General features: G+C 37.1%; 1 protein-coding gene across 3 annotated transcripts in view; it reads right to left on the bottom strand.

Annotated features, from left to right (window-relative positions):
- Positions 1 to 2,133: 2,133 nt before the first annotated feature.
- The window catches only part of DGKH (diacylglycerol kinase, eta), a 74,667-nt gene continuing 56,755 nt past the window's right edge, over positions 2,134 to 20,045 (bottom strand). For 2 of the 3 annotated variants that reach the window (XM_010000857.1, XM_010000856.1), the window contains 8 exons: positions 19,248 to 19,361; positions 18,823 to 18,957; positions 17,644 to 17,810; positions 16,011 to 16,116; positions 14,378 to 14,470; positions 10,346 to 10,465; positions 9,883 to 9,991; positions 2,171 to 2,223 (listed from right to left, as the gene is read on the bottom strand). In XM_010000857.1, the coding sequence (XP_009999159.1) occupies positions 2,171 to 2,223; positions 9,883 to 9,991; positions 10,346 to 10,465; positions 14,378 to 14,470; positions 16,011 to 16,116; positions 17,644 to 17,810; positions 18,823 to 18,957; positions 19,248 to 19,361 (897 nt within the window). Of the gene's footprint in view, positions 2,224 to 8,364; positions 8,496 to 9,882; positions 9,992 to 10,345; positions 10,466 to 14,377; positions 14,471 to 16,010; positions 16,117 to 17,643; positions 17,811 to 18,822; positions 18,958 to 19,247; positions 19,362 to 20,045 lie in introns of all 3 variants that reach the window. The other variant, XM_010000855.1, reaches the window with a different exon arrangement.

A 20,045-nucleotide genomic window follows, 5' to 3' on the forward strand; every position in this document is an offset into this window, starting at 1 on the left:
TTACCAGAATAATCAATTGTGTCCACAGGGCTTCCAGAGTGGCGCCCGTTGAACCTACAGCAGCAAGAATGCATTGTACTATCATTGGATATAAATGCAGCCTGTTTTGCTAATTTTTTTCTTCTTCTTTTTTTTTTTTTTTTTTTTTTCTTCTTCTTCTTCTTTTTTTTTACAAGAAAACAGTGAGGGGAATAGATATTCCTTTCCCAGGGACAATTCCTATCTACTTTCCAAGGGATGACTCCCATCATACTCGGAAGACAGGGAGTGCAAAACCAGGATGCAGTACTTGATATTGGCCCCTTTATACAGGGAAAATAAGCTTTGGAAAAAAGAAATTAAAGTTTACTCTGCTGCTTACAAGGAAAACATAAATATATATTAAGGTCCTCTTTAACCTGTAAGAAATGTCAAAGATACAAGATGAAGAAAAAGTCACGTGTCCCTCGTGCCACAATGACACGTTGTTGGGAGCAGCAAGGAGAGAGCGTTTCTGTGCAAGTATTCTGGCAGGTGGTGCAAGATCATCTCACCACAAGCATTTATGGAGAGTTTTTGCAGATATATGTGAATTACTTTTCTACTAGTTTCATACTTTTGTGAAAAATTAACCAGGAAATTTGATTCTGAAGTTATGTTTCGTTTAACTCAATGGTAAATAACCTTATAAATTCTGGTCTAAAGCAATTTCTCAACAAAGATTATTTTCTTTTTTCATCCTGTTTACACTCATGGATTACTATCTTGCACAGGATTCATCTTGGCATGCATAGTGTAAGACCTTACAGTCTGTTTTTTTAAATTGTTATGATCTACCAACGTAGGAGTGCTGAGAAGAAACAGGTTGATGCCTTTGCAAAGAAACGCATTCAGAGACATTTTCAAATAGTTAATAAGTAACGTGTAAAAGCTTACCCCACAAAAATCTAATCAGCTGCTACATTTTCAAACTCTCATGTATGATAAATAAAATGAAGTTTCCCGTAAAAATTTTTCAGTCATTTTCATTAATCTTTCAACCTGCTTTTTGAACAACAGAATAAATAAAACAATTAGTGCCTAACAGTTCAAATATGCTACAGATGTTTAAGATAACTGAAAAACTACATTAAAATGCACCATGAGAAAATTCTTTTATCATTTTCCATGCAGGAAGCCAACTGATATTTTTGTGAGGTACCGGTCTTTCAAAAATACTCATAAGTTAGTTACCTGATATACCTTCTGTACATGGCATATTTAAAAATCTAACTGTACAGTGTTTCAACCCTATATACTGCATATCATCTGCTGAATATGGCACAAATGCTAAGTTTCCACACCCACACATCCTTTTGTCATAGAACACGTTTTAGGCATAACACAACACTGAAGAATAGAAAAGTGCCTGAAACAGAAACAAAACAAAACAAGACGCTCAAGTAGCAATAAATTAAATCTCATTCAAACCGATACAAAAGTTGTTCAAGTGTTTAAAGTATCAGATGTGTCATGCAACAGAACAACAGGCGATCCAGGCAGGCACACCATGCATTATAGTTTGCATTCATGGTATCAGAAGGTATCTCTCCCCCTTCTGCGTGGCCGGTGGGTGCTGGGCACCTGCGGCACTGCTCGGCTCACGGGTTTAACCTCCCAAACCTCCCCATCTCCTGCACAGGAGGTTTTATGGAGCTATGCCTCCAAAGGCTAACTAGATAACCTCATGCTGTACAGTGGTATCTTGCTGCAGCATAAAGAGAGGCATACTGAGCTGCATGTAAGCAAAGCAATCATTTCTTGATTATATTTTCCAGTCAGTACAGTTCACCATAAACCAATCCATTTACCCAAACGTGCTTATCTGAACTGGCCAAGTTTGCACATCAAGAAAACATCTTTGCAGAGCAAACCACCTTTTCCTTTTTTTTTTTTCTTTTTCCTTTTTTTTTTTCCTTTTTCTTTTTTGGCACAGATCCTTTTGTAATCTTGCAGCAAGCTCTTCACCATACAAGAATTCAGAGATACTAGCCTGTACAAACACACCGGTGCTTATTCTTCCATAGAGTAAACTACACAGACAGCTACGTGCCTGCAACAGCTTTGCTTCTCCAGCAACTTTCCCTTCTCTCTCTAGGTAGAGCACCAGAGTAATTACACTTCAGACAAAGGGTTGTTCTTGCTGAGCTCTTTAATTCCCTGGAGAATTCGCTTCATATGACCCACTTTCGTTATCCCCAGGTCCTATAGAAATTTAAAAAAAAAAAAAGAAAAAGAAAGAAGTTTATTTACAAAAAGAAAAAAACCCGAAACAATCACCCCATTGTCTATGATCTAGCCCTGCAACAGATGCCTAGGAATGTGCTCTCTGCATTATCAGCATCAACTGGAAAAGATTCTGTGGCACTAGGCAAGTGCTGCCTAACAAAAAAGTTGCTTAGAGCATACAATGGATCCCCTTTCTCTTTCAGACAGAACATTACTTACCTGCAATAATGACAACCAAAGGTACTGCAGTATCTGTCAAAAACATATTTCACTTCATTTCTAAGTAGAAAAACCTTTCACAATTTCTAGCAAAAAAAAAAAAAAAAAAAAGAACAATCTCCCTCTCCTCTCTAATATAGCAACCAAATGATTGGTACGATGCGATAGATTAGAGCTTCTGTCCAGCAATGTCACTTGATCTGAGGCCCTATGATGTCTATTTTCATGAAAAAACACACACATCCCCAGTTTCTCAAGGGAAAGTGGATATAACAGCTACAGGCATGTAGGACAACTTCCCTTTAGAGAGCAATAGAAAAGGTAAGCATTTGTTTTTCACTCCAAAAAGGCTACGTCTCCTGTCGTGGATCTTCTTGATTATAGAGCTGGAAGAAAAATTCTCAGAAACGTGATAGTCACATCCCAAAGGAAAATGTAGAAAGCACAAATATATATCTTCCTGTGGTCACCACTAAAGCAAGCACATCAGCTGAAATGTTTCTAATACTAGTTTCTAAGACCCATCTCCATATGTGTGAGTACAGACATAGTTTTGCAGACAAGTTTTGCAGCAAACCTCTTCCAGCATTAATAACAGCTTTAGGAACACCCTTTTGTCAATTTTGACTGGTCCTATGGTCAAAGGAATAAAATGGGATACCCAGCTGTGTTAATGATCCCCAAATTTGCTAATAAATTTCCAGCTCAGTTTGGTGGAAAACTGCTTATTTGTAAAACTCAGCTTTGAAAAACTCTTAAAAATCCTTGTGCAATTGATGTTGAGCAAGTGGCAGACTTAAAAACTAGTAATTTGTAATACAAACTTTATGTAAATAAATTGTTATTAAATAAATACATTTTTTTAAGTATTAAAGTTTCACTATTTTTCTGAATTAGAAATCCTTTCATTGTAATGGGAAGATTTTCCACTATTAAGACACTAAAAGGGAGTGTCAATAGGCAGCTTGAAATAATTATTCTTATACAGAATGAAAAATGAAGCCATCTATAATATTCTGTACATACTCTACACAAAGACTTTATCTGCCTTTCTACAGCCACAGACCTCAGGAAATGTGTACTTTATATTACTTAAAAGTGTTAGCATGCAATTAATTTTGCATTTCTACAAAGAAAGGGGCAGTAAGGTAGGCATGAATTAATTATTTTATTGCAAAGGTAGCTCAGCACAGATTAAACAGGTGGATTAATTTTCAGAAAGTCAAGACGGAGTTCTGGGTTATGTTAGAGATGAAAAACAAACTTCTGATTTTCCACATCACATAAATTTATATTTTGTTTCCACTAATGGTCATCTCACTTACAAAAAAAATGTAGTGCTAATGTTTAAGTTAAAATAATTGATGTTGGTAATTGTTAAACTCATCCCACAATGACAGTAACATTTATAATTTTAGATATGGAGAATTTTTTCTTTTTAATGCTAAACTTAATTTTCCAGTGATCCAAAATACACACAATTATTGAAACTACTAAAATAGCCTAGTTGCCACGTGGAGGAAATTCTACATAAGAGAATACCCATAAGGATACTTTCCAAACCATGAGAAACCACACATGTTAAAGGTTAAGAATCTGCAAATCTTTAGAACAAACATTTGTCATGAGTAGAACTTCTGTTGGATAAGCAACATAGCTAGATCCTGCCAGACTTCAAAGATCAGAGGAAAGAATCATAATATGAAATTCCCAGAAAACTCAGCCACTTTTTCCACCAACCTTTACAAAGTATCATGAATAAGGTCTGTGTTTCAGAGGCAAAAGGTTTTGGTTTTATTTCCATTCCAGTTCAAGTTGCTGTAATGTAGATCAGAACAGCAAGTTTCAAGAGCCTTATCACAATTTTTGGGACCCTTTTGATAAGCTCTGCCACACTTCCAGAGGAAAAAAAAATCAAACACCACAAACCCAATATAAACTCTGGATTTTTATGCTTGTGTAATAGTTTTGATTGGAGAATATTAAAATGTATACATTCCTGACACTAGATGCTATCTAGCATCTCAGTTTACTGTTAAATTCAACAGTCATATGACAAATTTTCGGGACCATTTTAAAAAGCTCTGCCACACTTCCAGAGGAAAAAAAAATCAAACACCACAAACCCAATATAAACTCTGGATTTTTATGCTTGTGTAATAGTTTTGATTGGAGAATATTAAAATGTATACATTCCTGACACTAGATGCTATCTAGCATCTCAGTTTACTACTGACATAGGGAAGTTTGCAGAAATCCTCTCATCTCAGACAAGAAGTATCTGCTCCAGCAGCATCTCATGCACGATTCAAAAAGACAGATCCCCAAAGATATCTGCATTTTTGTGCATGCATGAGTTCCATCATGCTCTACATAATCCACCATATTTAATTAATATGTAATTAACACAAATTCAATTTGACTAAAATATGGTTTTGAAGACAAGAGTCTAGCTAGAATTGGAGGCAGAAAACAGTCTTTCTTTTTTCCCCAGCTATGGCCTTAAAACTAAAGGATCACCTCTCCTTCTGCTCTGCTTAACCACTTTGCCATCTCTAGGCCTTCAGCAGGTAAGGCTAAAAAATTATATAAAAGTAGAGGAAATAAAAAGGTTGGGCAAGAAGAAGCTGATGAAAATCCTTGCAACAGTTTTCTGGAGCTCTTTATCTATATTATATTATGGTGACTAGGCTGCTGTCTGCTTAGCCAAGAATCCATTTATTCCAGGTTTGCCCCACAGATTTTGGCCAAAGGTACCACCAATATAACACTACCTAACAATTTATATTAATTCTCCTTAATATTAGCATCTTGTAGATGACAAGCCTACCCTACTTGCATTCCCAGTGTCAAATGCCATCTAACATGCCTGCAATCTAACAAATCTTAGAAAACATTTTCCTTTGGAGACATTTTTAGAGAACTTTTTCACAATGTGCTACTGTAAAACATAGAGATGAAATGCCGCAGACCTCAGCCTGACTGGCACTGCTCATCAAGCTGACATGAGGCATGGAAACCCTTTTTCCAAGGAAACCACCACTGTTCTGGAGCTCTAAGGTAACACCATCTTCGTCTGACCAAATGTGTTTCAATTCTGATTATTACAAAGTTGTGTTCATAGGAACATGGTTATCAATGCTACGAATGCCAGCATTTATTTCAGACTAATTTTCAATGAGTTTGTTTGTAAAACTAGTTAAAAAAAAAAAAGTCACAAACTTGCTTTCTACAGTTTCTACAGCATAGTTTGCAATTCACTGCCCAGTCTCTCAAGCGAAAGAAAATCACATGGGTGTAAAAGTCCAATATTCCCTAAATATAATCAGGCACAGGAGGCTGCAGAAAGGGCATTGTTGCAGGGCTGGGTGGAGAGAGGTATCTGGTTCCTCTTGGAGGTGTTCTCCATTTGCCAGTTGCCACACAGAGCTAACAGAGCACACAGAGAATGGGATCCACAGAAATATAATTAGAGGTGTCCAATTCTTCAGTCAACGTATTGATCTATTTCAGTGATGCATGCAAAGGAAAAGAGTTTCATCAAATCCTTTTCTGTACTGCTTTTTATTTTTACTTTTGACCACAGAAAGAAGGGTGGGCCCAGAGAATCCCATTAAAGCAGGTAACGATTTTTCCTGTTGTAGACGTGAGAGGTAACAGGGTTAAATCTATTGCAGATGCCTTAAGAGCTTGTGGATCAATGATGAGCCCATTTCAGTTGGAAGGCAGAACAAGCCTTGCACTGGCCGAGAGGCTGTAGATAGATTAGAGCTTGCAAGAGCTCTGAAGCCTCAACCTGCACACCTTGACAGTCAAAGGGAGGAAGAATTAACAGGGCAGCTTGTGACATGTTCCTCGTTTCCTAGGTACCACGTTACACATCTTGACAGTGATTCAGGTCACTGGTCAGAAAACTGCAGGCTCCCTGAGCCATCCTTAATTGGCTCCCTGGAGAGATCATGGCCAGAATGGAATGAACAGGATGAGTGGTAAACTCTGCTACTTAAATTCAGTGTTGCTCCACAGAAAGCAAGCCACACTTGGCCAAAAGCCTGGCCTACCTCACCAACAGCACTGCTTTGGAAGCCCTCAGCATCTGCCAATGAGCAGATAGGGCTATTCTACAGCAAGCTTCTGCTAGCACAGGATATAACCTTGGCAACTTGTGTTGTTGTGGCAACTCCTCATCCAGCTATTCTGAGCAATTTAAAACCACATATGTGCTTCCAGGAAGCACTATACAGAGGGGACAGTAAAAGTCTGTCTCTCTGTAGGCTCCAATACAAGCTTTTAGGTAATTCAGGGCATAGGCCTTTGTGGTGAGGTTTTATTTATGCTGCATCAGCAGGAGTCTTAGCAACAGGGATATACTCACTTAGTTGAAGTGCCAGTCATCTGGGCATGCAGTAAAATTCATACCTATCAGAAATGGGGCATGGCCAGAAGCCATGTCTAGTTTAACACTGATCTTACTTACCATAATTTATTGCAATAAATTTGACAGCTTGTCTTTTTTTTTTTTTTAAGATTTCTTAACATTTTAGCAAACCTGTGCATTGTGTGATGTTGAGTTTCTCAGCGAAGTTTTAATTTGTGCAGTGCTCATTCAGAAGAGGGACTGGCAACTGTCACTGAAACATTGTGGTGGATTGCTTGGACAGTTTTTTATTTCTAAATTTTTGCAAGGAGGGACTGACCTGAAACTACCCCTGCATATCGGGAACTATCCTGAAAGAAAGGAATTTAACTTCCACAGTAAGAAGCTTAGGCAAGCTTATGACATAGAGTAAAATAATATGCAGCAGCCTAACAGATCATCTCCAACACAATCTTCAGCAGCTGTGTTCTACTGCAATAGTCACACAATGCACGCACTTCCTTATGAATTTCACACTGTATAAGAAACTTTACCAAAATGGCACATTTGTGTGAAAGTATTGCCTCTGTCTGGAGACTACTGCACTGGCTAGAGCAATGACTTTCACTCTAAATGTAAATGTTTGGAATTTATACAATATCCTATTTCCTCTCTGACGTGCTAAAAGCAGTGGCAAAACACATTATCAAGAACTCATTACCACTGAGTTCCTGGAAAAAGTAATGTAATGAATCCCCAAAGATACAGCCTCTATTACATATAATGGATGCACTTAAGTCATTCTTGAAAAAGACCAGCAAGCTCAAATAACAGTCTCAGACTGCTAGGTAACATTTCTCTGTGCAAAACTTATCAATCTGACCTCACAGGAAGAAAATTTTATGATTCTGGAATGAAAAGGAAGTCCTCCTTTTTAAATCTATACAGCCAAAATCCAGCAGAGGTTGGTCAGGGACAAGAAAACCTATAGCAAAGGTCTATTTTGACACACAAACACCAAGGCCATGTAAGTCCAATGCCACAATTTATTAAGCTGCTTATCTCTCTCACACTCACTTTATCCTATATATATAATAAATCAGCTGAAGCAGGTCAGCTGCTGGTAGCTACTGACCTTGCAGCAGACAACAGATTCAAACTTATTATGATCACTTTCAACTGATCCATAATGAACCCGTTTAACGGAAACAGTGAACTCTTAAAGAGAACATTATATTACACTGATGTCAGAAAGATATCAGACCTGCTTTTCCTAGGCCTTCTGACATGAACTATAATGCTATCATTCTACATAAAGGGTAAAAAAAGGAAATTTCAGATAAGACAGTTATTCTTGGATGCAAGTAAAAGTCAGCACTTTAGAAGTACAGGCCAAAGGACAGCGCATATTAGTTTATTGCACATTTGCACAGTGTAAGCCAAGCTAGAAGCACATACCAAGTGCAGGGAAAGAAGAAAAGTTTGTTGTTGTTTTGTCAAAGAAAATGGTCAATAGCAGAAAAGTAGCACAAAGGAAATACCTTAAGATCTCGCCTTTCCAGATGTAAAAGCTCAGAGCCTCGGATGTCATGGCTGATGAAGATTTCTTTGTACTCTCCCAAACTGAGCAGATCCAGCCAAGCAGCAACTTCATCTGTGCCCCATTTTTGAACTACCAAAGTTAAGAGCAAAACCCCCTTAATTTCTACATGCTCAAATGCATCACAAGCAAAGATTAGGCCAAAGAGAGTGGAAAACAGAGTAGAATTGCCGTGCTAGCAAAGGGAAAGGTTAGAGGTGTCATTTCCACAAAAACTGACAATTTCCTTTTTACATGCAGATTACAGGTTAGCAGTTAATATGAGAAAGTATCTAAACAAAGTTGGGGTTCTTTGCTTTGCAGCCATGCTTTCAGCTTTACTCCAGTTTCTTCAGTAAAGCCTTTAAAACCTCATGTCCCAACCAATTCACATTAAGCCATCTTAGGATCAGTGACGCAAAGTCTAATGTTGTTCTGCTTTATACCATTAATTTATTAGTAGTCATCCAGCTAGAGCAGAAGCCTTCAAAAACTAATTAACATGTAAAATTAAAATATCAACCATACCTCAAATATAGCAATGGCAGCAAGCAAGTCTAGTTTTAATTAACAGATTCTAGTATTCTTAATTAATGCAACAAGTATTCTTTAAGCTACTGTGTTACACAGGCCATTAAGAAGCTCTCTGTAGAACATTGTTCTCTAAGGTTAGTTGCCCACATTAGTCCTCAGAAGACCACATTTATTTAAAAAAATATAAATTGTTATGCTACTTATTGTTATAATTTTGCAACTTCATTCAAGGCTGATCAGTTTTACATTGAAGTGAAATCTGAAGTCTAATCTGAAATTTAACATCTGATCAACAACTGCAAGATTTTGCAGATGATGACCAACTGTCCAGATAAAGATGTATAAACAGTTTTAGGGCCATCTGATCACCGATTAACTCCTGGACATAATCTTTAGGAATTAAGTTCATGGATAAGAGTGGGAAGAGAGGAGAGTGGAGTTTGTTCAACTTCTAATTGAAAGAATCAGTATTAACTGTCATGTTTTCTTTCCTTGATTTGTCTCACTGACTTTAAAACCCATCTGAAATTTAAGAATAACTGGTTAATTAAACCAGTGTAAAAAAAGCTACTGTGCACCTTCTGGAACTAACCTGAAACACCTGACGTGGAGCTTCAGAGGGAAATCTATGGCTTGTATTGCTATGAGTCAATCAAATGTAACCAACAGCAAAGACACAGGTCCTGTTGCATGATAAAACGAAATATTTTCACAGTATTTTTTTGGTTCAATTGGAAGTCTTGGGGTCCTACTGAATGCTTTCTAAATGCACGGAAAGAAATCTTCATCCTAATCAAGATGCCAGTCAGCTCAGTTGTTTTTCACTTTGACTTTACTGTTGGGTAGATTACATAATGTCACCCCCTTATAAAAAAAAACCAAACAAAACACAAAGTCACATTTTCCCCAAATGCTACTATTTTTCTTGTAATTACAAAACACATACCAGGCTGAGGGCTGGTCTTATGCTTCTGAACTTTTTCTTTTTTAAACTTTGGCACTATGCGAAACACTGTGCTTCTGTTGTTTCTTTTAGCATAATCCAGAGAGGGATCCTGCATGAAAGAAGAGACATAATTACTTTTAATTAACAGAAATCAACAAATTACAGGCTCGAGAGGGGAGTTCATAGTCCATCTCAAAAACTAAGACCAAATTTTACTTCTGTAAAGAATAATGTCAGAATTTAACTCTATACTTGTTTTATTTATTAAATAACCATTCAACACAGGAACAAAAGGGAATGAAACACAAAAGAAAGGCTAAGCTTAGAAGCTTGTTCACAGCTGACAGGAAGAATCCAGCACCACTACTGAAATTGCCTCTCCAGATCATGACTCTAACTTACTCTCCCTATCAAAAGAAAATTAAGTTCAATTAGAAACAGGAAGTATTCAAGTCAAACTCACCTCGTCATCATTTGGCTGAAAAACGTAATAAAGCCAAGGCACCTCAGCAAGTTTTCTCAACTCTATTTCCACGCTGTGCAAAGCATCAGACACCAGTTCTTCATGGGGAGCTTCTAACTGCTATTTACAAACAGGACAGAAAACCAGTATTTTCAGTTTTATTAAGATAAAACATTTAAATCTAGATATGTTGTTACCACACACAAACAGATGACTACTTCACAGTTACTGTAAAGAGAAGGAGAAAACAAATAACCTTCCAAAATTAGATTTTCCTTCAGAATTGTATCAGACCAACCTGATGCTGCATTTAGTATGGTCCCAACTACAAAAGAATGACTGAGACAGCTGAGACTTTTGGTGCAGACCAGCCCTCCTGACTCTTCACAGAGAAAAAGTTATCTGGTAACACCAATACCAGCATATACTAGAAATGGAAATTACCAGCACAAGGGAGATAAAACCTGACCAGAAGAGTGAGAGCCTGGAAAAGCTTTGTATGAAAAGTGGTATATATTAAAAAAATAAATAAATATGATAGTAAGCCTGAGTTATTATTTGCAAATATGCAGTTGCAGCTCAGAAGGCCAACTCCATCCTGGGCTGTATCAAAAGAAGTGTGGCCAGCAGACGGAAAGAGGTGATTCTGCCCCTCTACTCTGCCCTGGTGAGACCTCACCTAGAATACTGAGTCCAGCTCTGGTGCCCCCAGCACAAGAAAGATGTGGACTTGTTGGAACAAGTTGGGAGTCAGGGCTGTTCAGTCTGAAAAAGAGAAGGCTGAGGGGGGACCTCATAGCAGCCTTCCAGTACCTGAAGGGGGCCTACAGGAAAGCTGGGGAGGGTCTTTTTACAGGGGCTTGCAGTAAGAGGACGAGGGGTAATGGTTTTAAGCTGAAAGAAGAAAGATTTAGGTTAGAGATCAGGTGTAAATTCTCCAGTGTAAGGGTGGTGAGACACTGGAACAGGCTGCCCAGAGATGTTTTGGGGGCTCCATCCCTGGAGGTGTTCAAGGGCAGGTTGGATGGGGCTCTGAGCAGCCTGTTCTACTGGAAGGTGTCCCTGACCATGGAGGGGAGTTGGAACTTGATGATCTTTAAGGTCCCTTTCAACTCCAAAAGTTCTGTGATTCTGTGAATGCATCTTTAAAACAGAGTTGTAAGAGAATCTTCGATCTCTAGAGGTGGGAAAAGGTTTTGACGTTGTTGGGGCTTGGTGATAAATTAGAAGCCCCCATTAATTTATCCTTTCTAACAAAAGCTTCTTTCCTTTGCTTCAATAGTTACAACCTATCAAGGGAGACACCATCTTTAATACAATATTGCTGTTAGTATCGTGACACTGGAAATATAAGCTCTCCTTTGCTACTGTGTTCTCTTCCTTCTTAAAGCTCACGGAATTCATTGCCCATAAGGAGACTGCTCAGTTCATTTGGAGCACAGTGGAAGACCTAATTGTTTTTAAAGAAGTTAAAACTTTTCTCATGTTTTCCTTTAAAAAAAAAATATTTAAGTCACCTATTTTATGTAAATGAATGAAGCAGAGAGTTTGCTCTTTCTGAAAAAGCACTTGGATTTGCTTGATTCTCAAAGGAAAACAAAAAACCTCTCAACCCATGGTGAAGAAGTGTATGCACTGGCAATATTTCTCCTAAAATAAACCCAAATATAAAGTGTAATTCTGGTAAAGGAGTCAGCAATTCAGGGTAAATTCTCCTCCTAAGAACATCTAGGAAAAGCTTCTGATTCCCAAAGTAGAAATTAACACTATGAACAAAACATCGACAATTAAAGTTGTTTGTTTTGTTTGTTTTTCAGTTCCTTCCCAAATGAAATTTTAAATATGAAAATACTTTATTTTAGTGAGCTCAGATAATTTAATTAAATTCAAATGCAACATTCAGTCATACTTTTCCCTTAATACACTGGAAAATTGTGCACTATTACAGACTGGAAATGCTTTTAAAAAAGCAAAACCTGAAATGGTTCTTTTAGAAAATATCTAGACAAAACATGACATTTTTTATTTTTTCCAAAGTGTGCTCCAGCCAAAACCATCTGGAAAAAATCCACAATCAGCTTCATTGTCCCATCTTATCATTTCACTGAAAATGGTATTTATAGCTAATTCACCATTTGATGCCATCTAGCTAATACTGTTAGGTGAACTTTTAAAATTGTATCTCACAGGATGTGGCAGGAATGACAATTTCCTTGTCTATGTATTTATATTTGTTTCCTTCAAGAGCCATAACAGAAATACTCAAAAGCCAGTAAATGGCAACCAAAGGAAAAGCTTACCAAGTCATAGATGCAACAAAGGCATCAATTTACTGTTATCAAGAGTCTGATCACAACAGACAGAGGTGAGGGAGAACTGAAGAGGAAAAAAAAAAAAGAGGAATGTAATAAATAAAGAGGGCCCATCTTTGCCAGAGGATAAATATAAGTTGGAGAACTGCATGTTACAGCAGCATCTGGTGCATCAAGCAACACCTTACATTTAATCTGTCTGTTTTTGCTGTTTCAGCATTTATAAAATACATGGCAATAAGGTTAACCAGGGTGTGAAATGAGCGTAAACATCTCCAGAAGATTATCTTGGTATCTTCCAAATGGCTTTTTTTTTTTTTTTTAAATGGGTTTGATGCAGACTCATGAAGACATTTGTGCAGACTATAATGAGAAGCAGAAGTACAACAAGTAAAAATGAGAAATGGACAAACAAATCAAATTAAGCTTTGGAACCTGAACAAGGAACCAGTTTGACAACACAATGAGATCACAACTGGCTACAGAAAAGATAATACTTCAATGGGAAGGTTTTCATAATAACATTATTTCCAAACTGCCTAGGACATACTAGGACACCAGTCCTAGTATGGCACCACCAGCTTCAACTTTTTCATCCAATTTATCTTCCTAAACTGTTTTAAAATATAAACACATTTCTCTATTTTGATTCAATCTGAATTATGGGGGATTAGTAATAGACATTTGAAAAAAACCCAACAGTTATTTTTCCCTTTTCTTGGATAAAAACATCTAGTTAATAACTTTCCTTAACAACTAACTCATAAAATAGACCATTTTAACCTAATTTTGACTATTTATATAAGTTAAATGGTTATTAGCTTTTAGACTGTATTAACTTTTGGTTACTGTAGAATTATTACTTCTGTAAAAAAGGTATGTGAGCCTGCAGCAGTAAGTTTCATATCCTAACTCTGCTAAGTAAAAATATTATTGGTACCCATTTTGAATTATAACACTTAAATAAACAGTAAGTTAGCAATAAATCTGCTTTTGAATCCAAAGAAAATGTGACTGTTCCTACTGCCTATCCTCTTGATGTAAAATTAGACCAGCATAGAAAACCTGACATCTTTCTTCTCTTCCCAATAGAGTAATTTTCTAATTATACATCCAGGTACAAGAATTCTTGAGTAGTCTTCATCATTTAGGCACAGAAACATTAGCCAAAGCAGAAGATACAAAGTCTGCAAGGTGCTATCAGATTCTACTGAACACATACCAGTTAAAGGTTATAAAATAATTCCTGACAGGTATCAGAACAAGGGTGACATTTACTTGCCTAAATTAAATCTCTAAAGGCTGAACATAGGAGATCTCACCCCATGTTCTCTGAAGTGGCCACATAGCAGAACTCTAGGAGTTCTCTTAAATGCTAAACCTCCAGATGTTTTATCTTTTCCTAAGACAGGCCTCCAAGACAGCCAAGTCTGAATCAGCCTCAACAGGGACACTTACTTCTCTACACAGACTGCTAAAAAGAAGAGCCCAGGCAACAATCTTTCAGACATCTGAAGTAGAGGTAAAATGGATGCCAACCTAGGATAAGAATTCATAACTCATTCCAACCCAAATCATAAATGCTGTGTAATATCCTCCAATTAGCCTGACAGAGCTTCTTGTAGCATGTAATAAATCTTGAGCTGATTTGAAAAATCAGCAAAGAACAAATCACAGATAATCGGAATGAGGGAATGAAACCATGTATTTGTGACCTTACCAAAGGAACTCTTCCTAATAGCAGAGATTCAGTTTCATTATGTAGGGCCTTCACATTGACAGCTATCTCCATGGCTGTGTTTCTGGTAAGGCTCTGCAGAATAAGAAGCATAAAAATGATTGGAAGTGATACAAGTCAGACCAAGAATAGGTACTTTGGGCTTATAGCACAGATTGTGTCTTCTCCTAGAAGAAATACATTAGTATAGCTCTTCACTGACAACTTCAGCATTTAGAAGGGGAAGTAAAAATGTAGTATCTATTTGCTGTCTTTTCCCCAACTTTATCTAATATGACCTTTTACAATCCTGAAGATCATAAAGTGACCAGCCATCTGTGAGATGAATCCACAATTTTATGGATGACAAAGGCCAGCAGAAAAGTTGCAGGCCTCATTTAACAACTGTTGATCTGAATTGCTCACCTTACCCTAAGCAGAAGTAAGCTGCTAGGCATGTTTTAAGAAACAAAGCTTAACTAATGTATTTATCATATCTAAATTTAGGTTAGATATAGACAGTCTCTACCTAATTAATCTTTCTTGGTCCCAGTCCTTGAAAACACCCCAGACTGCTTAGTGTGAAGAGAGAAGCCAGGCCATTAATTTCTCCTCACCTTCTCTGCATTTTCTCTATAGCACTTAGATAACAATTAAGCAGGAACATTCTGTGAATGCATCCACAAGATTTAACCTGTATGTAGCATCAGCTTGGGTTCAGCCTTTGTTGTCTCCACTCCGTACCTGGGGACATGCCTACACAGTTGTCTGCAAGCAGATGTGAGTGTACTTTGGCTATTGTTTTTGCTATTTGCTGACCTGAGTTTGGTTTATTCATGCTCAGAGGTACATTAGTACATCACCTCACTAGATTTCATAAGCACTGATGCATCACTTCAGGCTGAGCATCCCTGGCTCTGGAGCACCACTGCAGATGAAGCAAGTTCTCGACAGCTTCCAAAGGGCAACAGACATACTCTTACCATGCCCCTAATCCAAACTCCCTGTCTCCTCTTTGACTGCTCACTCCCCCCTGCAACAACACCCAGAAGGTCTGCATTTCAACTGTCATTAATGTCCCTTTGTAAGGTCCAACATTAACAAAAGAGAGTATTTGCTGGGGAGGACACTGATGAATAATACAGAAGCTGCATCTTCTGCCTTCTCAGTTATAGTGATCTAAAATCGGGAGCAGACTCTCCTCTTTAATATTCTTCTGTAAAAAAGGTAGTTCTCCTAACTCCCATTCCTGGTATTATTAATACATTTCAGAATAATTGAGCACAATCTCTACCAGATTCATCAGGTATGGGGTGTTTCCCAATGCATGTGAAGGGCTGAGACTCCCTGCTGCTACAGAGCAGCACCTTCAGAATAGAAAGTGACTTCCCCTTTACTGTCACCTTAGGAAAGTGGCAAAAAAGGGATGAAGATACAGCATCCATTCATCTGTTAAGCAATTTCATTGCATTGAGCATGTGTATGTATGTTTAGAGGTCTTGTTTATAACAAACCTCAAGAATTATCACCCCACTTGTTTTGCATAGGAAGTACACTACATCTCCCATGTCACAAGCTTATCCACACAGGTATTATAGCTTGTTTACATAGACATAAGTCTCTGTCCTTCCTTTACCTCAGGAAATCTCGGGTTGGCTTTATTTAATGCATGTGAACATGCATTAACAGCATGAGCAAGCTCCTGCTCCAGGAGGCCATGTATTTTTGCTGCTTCACAGATCCTAGAAAAATATAAAAAAAAGAGAAAAATGTTTCTTACCCCCCTTAAAAGAATAATTTGTAAGAGTACAGAACGTTATCAGATGAGAAAATATATAAAGTGTCACAAAACACTTGAAAAAATAGTCCTTTATAACAAAAGTTGAAATACAAGTATCTCTTCAAGCAATACAGCACCTCATATAAATTATATCCATAATACAGATTATTTATTTTGCTATGAAATACTGAGATACATTTTTTTGCCTTAGAACACAAATGCTACACAAAAATTGTACTAGAAAATGTTTTGGCTATTCATTAAAATAAACTATAGAGGAAAAATTTAGCAGATTAAGAAGTTACCTTAAAAACCATTACAGCAATTTCACAAGGTATATTCTTCAGATGTGACATTAGAATTGGTTGCAATCATTTGAGATTATGGAAAGTCTAGCAATAATTACAATTTCAGGACCACCTCTAGAACAGTGAAGCTTTAAAGCTGTCTTGGTTAAAATTCACTTTGGGTAATATTTAACCTAAATCATTCTTCTATATCTATTGAAGTCACTAGTTTAAAAAGAGTATGTAGTTCCTTAATGTCTTTCTCGTATTATCATTGCAACTCAGCACATGCTCTAACAATTGATTTTGGTGCTTAAGATAAATTGTTATCATGGTGGAATGAACAGGAGCTTTATAAAGTCTTCTGATTTAAAAAAAATGCTTTTCTTAAAAAAAACCACACAAACCCCCAAAACCTAGGGTATTTTTCTTCTGTGAAAATGGAAGCGTTTTCTTTATTAAAATATTTGCATCTCAGGAAGAAGGTAGTTCTTGAAAATAAGCAAGGTTGTGGGATCAGCTTTATACCATCAGCTTGCTACCATTTCAACCCATACAAATTACTGAAGTGTCCAGGGGCATGCAGAGGAGGACTCTGAGCATGAGTGGATGAATACAAAAAGGTATGAAGGTTTTATCTGACAATCTGAGCTCCTTGAATGTTGGTGTGTTAACTGTTTACTTGTCCGGTATTTAAGAAAATGCTCAGGTTTATTGCAAAGCACTCATCTTTTTAAAAAGTACGAGTGAAAAGGCTTTACAGGGAAACAAAGTCAGGAGGATGTAAGGTTAGATGGATACATCCACATTGCTGACTTCTAAAGTTGATTTCTAAGGGTTTTTTTTCAACATATATATTTTTCTTTTGCATAAAACGAGAAGTTACAATCAAAGGCATCTCTGCAAAGAAGCTTTCCAGTTTTCTATCTCCACTGCCTCTTTAGAAAGTAATTTTCCAGAAGAAAAAAAAATTCCACAAACATACGAAATACAATTACATAAATAGAGAGGAAACACACAAACAAGTTGAGCCTTAAAAGTAAAACAACATTTGAGTTAAAAAAAATTACTGATAGAGAGGCAGCTAAACATTAATAAAAAACCAGGGAAAATACACACTGCTAAGTCTCTGTATGCATTAGCATAAATAATTCAGTCTTGGTGTCCACGTTGCCAATCCAAACTTATTAATTTTACTGTACCTGGTAATAAGCTCTTCTGCAGCTTGTGAGCACAACTGGATCTGTCCAACTTCTTCCTCTGTAGCCAACTCAACAGCCTGCTGAGGGCACAAGGGAGATCGAATCACAGGTTTACAGGAGTCATACTTCTGTTTGTCTTCCCAAGACTTCAGGGTGTTTTCAAAGGCCTAACCAAAATAAATTGTACATTCAGTTCACAGCACTCGGAGCATTCTTACTTATTTTAAAATTAAATTTTACATACAATTTACTTTATATAAAATTCGAATTAAAGTTGATTAATAATCAACTTTTAAATTGAATTTTACTTTAATATATAGAATATAAGCTGCATAAATAATAAAAGTACTTTTTTTTTAAAACTTAGTATAGAGAACAAGTCAGTTCCAAAACCTCTATCTCTTTTCTGTATTCTCAGTAAATGTCTTCCAAAACAGAACTCAAAGACAGTAATAACACAAGCACATTTTCTGTGGATTACAAGATCCAAATCTGAAACTAATGCAGGACTGGAAGCTAAAAAATAGTGGGGAAAAGTAACAAATCTACTGAAATAGAGGTCAAATGCCATTAAGGGCACCCTAAATTCAACATCCAGTTAGTGGACAAAGAACTGAGGGATAGTTACACTTTTCAAACAGTAATCCTAGACAAGTGTGAACTCTCCAACAGGTTCCTGACTAGGTTCTGCTTGTGTCTGAATCTGGGATATGGGGGAGAGGGAGGACAGATCAATAGGACAGAGAGGAGAGAAATCTGCAGAAAGGTATTCTGAAAAACAGAAATTATAGAACTTTGTTATTTATGCAGCTGTGCTAAAACATCCAGTATGTGACAGTGCATAATACAACTAGAGAAGAGAAGGAAAGAAGGCAATAAGGAAGGCAGGCAAACACAAAATTTTGACCATTCCTCTTCTTACTACATATTAGTAAGAATACAGGAACAGCACTAACAAAACTGGTAAAAGCTAACAAAAAGCTGTGTCACTTCTAAGGAAGAACAATTCTCTTTCCAGCTTATTATAGAAATTATGTAACTTTAAGTAGTTATATAAGTTATATAAATAGTTATAGAACATTTTTGTAAGCACTGTTTTGTTTGTGTTAAAACTTAATCAAATTATTACAGAAACCAGTGTTCCTCATGCTATTTGGTAACACACTTTCTGCAACATACTCTGTCTCGTGTTAGCATCTGAGCTCTGTTTTTATGTATGATCTTAATCACTCCTGGGGGCTGGATCCATGCCTCTCCATCCACTTGCACTGGAACCCCTTCATCACCAAGTATGGTGATCTTTACTGACCGACACTGGAAAAGAACAAACATGTTATTTTACAGAGCAATAAATACTAAATGAAACTGACAGGCCACCTGAAACATGTTGATTACTAGGAGCTGTGGCTTCCCTCCAGGATTGTCTCAAGGATGAAGCATTTTTATACTTCATTCATCACTGAAGACAATTTGTTTCCCGTTAAAATTAAAACAACGTCAGCGCTTTATTAATGTATAGGGTGGTGGTCATCAAGAGTACGACGACTTGCCAGCATCCAAAACTGCTGCCAAACATGTTATGTGCTGTCAAGTAAGAAACAAACCTGAGCTATCCTGTGGTGCTGCAGTTTGATGACTCTGGAAACTGCCATCTGCATGCTGCCAAACACTGCCACGACTTCCAAGATTTTGTCATCGAATGATGGAGCTCCAAATATCTGAAAAGAAAATATTCAGGGTTTTTTTTAGGGTAAATCTAGTGCTTGCTCAATGAAGCACAAATTCGTTTACAGATTCACTTTCAACATTTAAATATTCCAACTTTTTTACTATAGAATAACTGCAATGACTCTCAAAAATCATAGGAGATACTGTAGACAGTAGGTAGGTATTATTTCAAAACAGCAATGCTAACAGCATTTCACATATCTGAATGGCAAAGCATCCTATATAGGAAGGCTGGCATGTTTCAGCATGCAGACTAAGGAATGTTTTTCAAGGCAAGATGAAAGGCCAATTCAAATCTCTGTGTGGTTTATGTACTTGATATCCAAGAGGTTCTTGAAGTTAAGAGAAGCAGTAGTATCTTTTTTTCTCAGAAGTGCTTATCTTTTTATATTCTGAATTCTCTGGAAACTAACATCTGAGTTCATGCTGTTAAACACAGCTTCCATATCAAAGTGGATCTTAATTGTGCTGCATACCATTATCCACTGTAAATATTAAAACCACTTCTGTATGGAACAAATGTTCTAACACCCAGCTAAGACACTGAATTTCTAAATTCAGTGGCACGGGAAGTCCTGTGTGACATTGCCACCTGGTTAAGCTGGGTGTTGCAGGAGATACCATGCTAAGGTCACTTGAAGCTTGACCATTTCATTCTGATACGAAATGAGGAG

This window comes from Chaetura pelagica, unplaced genomic scaffold, assembly GCF_000747805.2.
Source record: "Chaetura pelagica isolate M959 unplaced genomic scaffold, ChaPel_1.0 scaffold115, whole genome shotgun sequence".
Lineage (NCBI taxonomy): Eukaryota > Metazoa > Chordata > Aves > Apodiformes > Apodidae > Chaetura > Chaetura pelagica.